This window comes from Nansenia antarctica (genome assembly GCF_963989245.1).
Source record: "Nansenia antarctica genome assembly, chromosome: 11".
Taxonomy (NCBI): Eukaryota; Metazoa; Chordata; class Actinopteri; order Argentiniformes; family Microstomatidae; genus Nansenia; species Nansenia antarctica.
In genome coordinates, this window is record NC_137681.1 from 20474924 (window position 1) to 20479060 (window position 4137).

Genomic DNA, 4137 nt, shown 5'->3' on the forward strand with positions numbered 1-4137 from the left:
ACCTAGTCTCTTAGCCCGGTGTTAATAGGACCTAGTCTCTTAGCCCGGTGTCAGTAGGACCTAGTCTCTTAGCCCGGTGTTAATAGGACCTAGTCTCTTAGCCCGGTGTTAATACGACCTAGTCTCTTAGCCCGGTGTTAATAGGACCTAGTCTCTTATTAGTGGGCGATAAGGAGATTGCGCGTATCAAAGTAAGAGGTTGGACTTAAGTGGACTAAAGACGCTGTGATTGCGGCTGCACTTTTAACGGTGTGGATTTCGGGCTGCGATCAAAGCACCGAAGCTATTCGGTACCGTAGGAAGTTTTCTGGATCCCCCCCCCCTCCAGACCTCCCATATCGAGAGTGAGTTTGTTTCATTTTGACGCGCACATTGGACCTGGAGGCTGTTAGTTTAGTGTGGCCGATATTGACCACAACCACGACTCCAGCAGAGAGGAAGGAGAGAGGCAGAGGTGCGCAGTTTGGAAAGGGACTGACTGGAGGACTCGGTGGTCATTTACCCACCGGCCGACCGGCAGCACCTGGCGCCTGCAGACACCATGTCTTCCAAAGACAACCCGTGTCGGAAGTTCCAAGCCAACATCTTCAACAAGAGCAAATGCCAGAATTGCTTCAAACCGAGAGAGTCGCACTTACTGAACGACGAGGATTTAAATCAGGTAAATAGGCTAGCTGTATGTTTCGTCGTGATTGTAAATGGTTACGGAGCCGTCGGGTTCTGTCGCCTAGTAAGTGGTACTATTTCAGACTAGCTCTCTCCCCCCCCCCCCCCAGTTGCAGAATGAAGTATGTGTTTGGTGATATTGTGCAATAATTGTCCACAGTGCTGGATCTCTGTCGATATCTAGGCTGTAGGCCTGTGCTGTAGTGCATGTTTAGGGTTAATTGGATGTAATTAGCTGTCAGCCCCAGGGAATATCATGCCCTTAATTGGTGCACAGATGAGTTTGACTCCCTGACATGACAAGTCGTCACATGTCACTGGATTATGACACTGGACAGTTTTCAAAGAAACCATTGAGTTGTTGAATCTGGAGGGACACTTTGGTTAAAATCAGTTTAGGGGTAATGGGATTAAGAGGAGCTATATGGGCTGTTTGGTAGACAAGAACACACACACACACACACACACACACACACACACACACACACACACACACACACACACACACACACACACACACACACACACACACACACACTCACTCTAAGGAGGAAAAGATGGAGAGTTCCTCTGGAACAGGTGACGGGTGATTCCTTCACTTATGTGTACAGTGTGTGTGTGTGTGTGTGTGTGTGTGTGTGTGGGGGGGGGGGGGGGGGGAGGGGTTGGGGTCTGGAGAGTGGGAGAGGAGAGGAGGAGGGGGTGTGTGTTTGTGTGGAAGGGGGGTCTGGAGAGTGTTACATCTAACCCATGATGGTCAGATCTGAGGCTGTATTCCTCCATGCACGACAGACCCTAGAACATTTACAATGTGCGTATGGTGGGGGTCTGTAGTGTGTACAGCCCAGTATGGTGGGGGTCTGTAGTGTGTACAGCCCAGTATGGTGGGGGTCTGTAGTGTGTAAAGCCCAGTATGGTGGGGGTCTGTAGTGTGTACAGCCCAGTATGGTGGGGGTCTGTAGTGTGTACAGCCCAGTATGGTGGAGGTCTGTAGTGTGTAAAGCCCAGTATGGTGGGGGTCTGTAGTGTGTAAAGCCCAGTATGGTGGGGGTCTGTAGTGTGTACAGCCCAGTATGGTCTGGTTGGGCCCAGTTGTGTGTACAGCCTGTACCTGTCCTCCTCTCCAGTGACATCCCTCAGATCTGTAAATCTCATTCCAAACATATTTTGCTGCGAGAGTTCTTGTCATTCCTTCAGTATGTGGACCCCCCCCCCCACACACACACACACACCCAGCCTACTGTGTGTTATTACATGGTAATTATGATGGTTGGAGGGAATGGGGGGGGGTTGTGAAACGAAATGAACACACGCACACGCACACACGCACACACACAGTAATGACTTGGTTTAACCATTGAAGGGGAAACTGTGACCTACATCTGTATCAGCCCATCTCCTCTCAGGAGACCACGCCAAGGCACCCCCGTCTGCTCACGTGAGGGTCTCTCTCTGTTTCTCTGTCTCTCTGTCTCTCGGTCTCTCTGTCTGTCTGTCTGTCTGTCTGTCTGTCTCTCTGTCTCGTTATTTTACTCATACTATTATATTCCATTCCTATATCACCCCCACAGCCCTAGAAGCCCCCCCCCCTCCCCCAGCCCTACTGCCAGTGGTTCTCCTGTAATGACCCCCTGCTGTGGTCCAAGATGGTTCCTGTATCAATATTTCAGCAGAGCAGCACTCAGACCTCACTGTCTGTTTGAACACGGACACATGCAGGCTGTGTGTGTGTGTGTGTGTGTGTGTGTTTGTCCATCCGTGTGTGTGTGTGTGGCGACATGGTGATGAAAGATGTGGTATGTTTATGGTGGATGGGAGTGAACCTTTAGAACCTTTAGGTCAGTGCTTCTTTGGCTCGTGACCCCAGACATTCAACACACAGACAATTGTTTGCTAAAATTAATTCGTTTTCGATCATGTAATAGTTTGTATTTACCACATTTAGGCTATGTCATGTATTATTGTGGACGGCAGCCGGAGGTAGAATAGCCAGGACGAGCCACAGATTAGTGCACAAAGTCAGCAGTTTATTTTCCCAGTGGAGGGTACAGGACAGGTGAGCTTTTATTTACAAGGCTGTAAGTTAATGCTGAACAAACAATGACCCAAATGAAACGATGAAAAATGAAACGTCTAGCTGTTGTTCAGTGTGATCAGACAGTGGGTTTGTCTTCTGTGTTTTGTGCTTCTCCCCTTATGCTCCTTATCCCCACACGTCGTTTTGACCATTTCAATGGCAGCTGGCAATATCAAAGTCTCAGGAATGGTATGTGGCTTCATAGCCGTTGCAACAAGACAGCTCGCCTCAGAAGATGCTTTCAACTCAAGGCTCGCTCACTGACAGATGTTGGTTTGCCTACGTGTTGTATTGTCTCAGAATGTCTCTTGAGCTTGTTGGGTTTCATACTCTCTCGGTACACACATCAGCAGACATTTTGGAAAACGTTGTGTCATCATATTTTCTGTTTTTGATGTCTGTTTCACTTGAAGATGTTGTGGGGGACACAGTGGGTGAAGGAATCTTTCCATTTTCTTTGGTATTTTCTGATTTTCTTGCAAACCTTGCACACTGTTAAATGCTTGAGTGTGGGAATGCACGTAGCTTGGTCACGTCATCACAACTTGATTTGTGAAAAATCAAGGGGAAGCGAAAATGTTGGTTACGTTTAGTTGTTTTCAATTATGTGTGGCGTTTGTATTATCATAATAGGCTAATAATAATTGTAATATTGATCAATTACTCGAAATTTCAGGCCACTCCATTTGAATTCCATGTGACCCCACTTGGGGGTCACGACGACCCCAGGGTTGGGAAAGCCTGCTTTAGGAGGTCTAGCTGTGCAGTATGAACACCCAAACCTCAGACTACACTCACACAGGCTAGGGTCAGCTGACATCCACACACAGTCAGGTCAGCTGACTGACATCCACACACAGTAAGGTCAGCTGCTGCTGTCCACATGGTCATGTGGAATATGATGGAAACGCTGTCAGCTTGAGCAGAGAGGGCTGAACTGCAGCGCATGTCTATGGCTTTATGGGGTTGAGAATAGTGACTAGTGAAACAGAGAGGATGGCTGGGGCTGTAAATACTCTGATGCTACCTGAGCTAGGCCTACCGTAACTGTACATGACTCAAAACTATACCTCTAACTACGTACTGTACTTGCCATACTGTAGCTACCTATCACTATCACTGTCACTTTGCACTTCTGGTTGGATGCTGAACTGTTTTTAGTTGTCTGGTACTTATACTCTGCAATGACAATAAAGTTGAATCTAATCTAGTGAATAGTCTAGTGAATATAGTCTAGTGAAACAGGGAGTGTGGCTGTGGTTGTGAATAGTCTGAATAGTCTGAATAGTCTGGTAAAACAGGGAGAGTAGTGTTGTGTTTGTTCATCCAGCATCACAGCATCCAGATGGATTGATGGAGGATGTTACATAAGCCAATTAGTTTGTTTAGGTATT

At 47.4% G+C, this 4137-nt stretch overlaps 1 protein-coding gene across 1 annotated transcript in view; it reads left to right on the forward strand.

The window, feature by feature from the left end:
- The first annotated feature begins 370 nt into the window (after nucleotides 1–370).
- LOC308167987 (myosin phosphatase Rho interacting protein) overlaps nucleotides 371–4137 on the forward strand; it is a 70212-nt gene continuing 66445 nt past the window's right edge. Inside the window, exon 1 of the mRNA XM_080542467.1 lies at nucleotides 371–661. Within this exon, the coding sequence (XP_080398593.1) occupies nucleotides 542–661 (120 nt within the window). The 5' untranslated portion in view covers nucleotides 371–541. The remainder of the gene's footprint in view (nucleotides 662–4137) is intronic.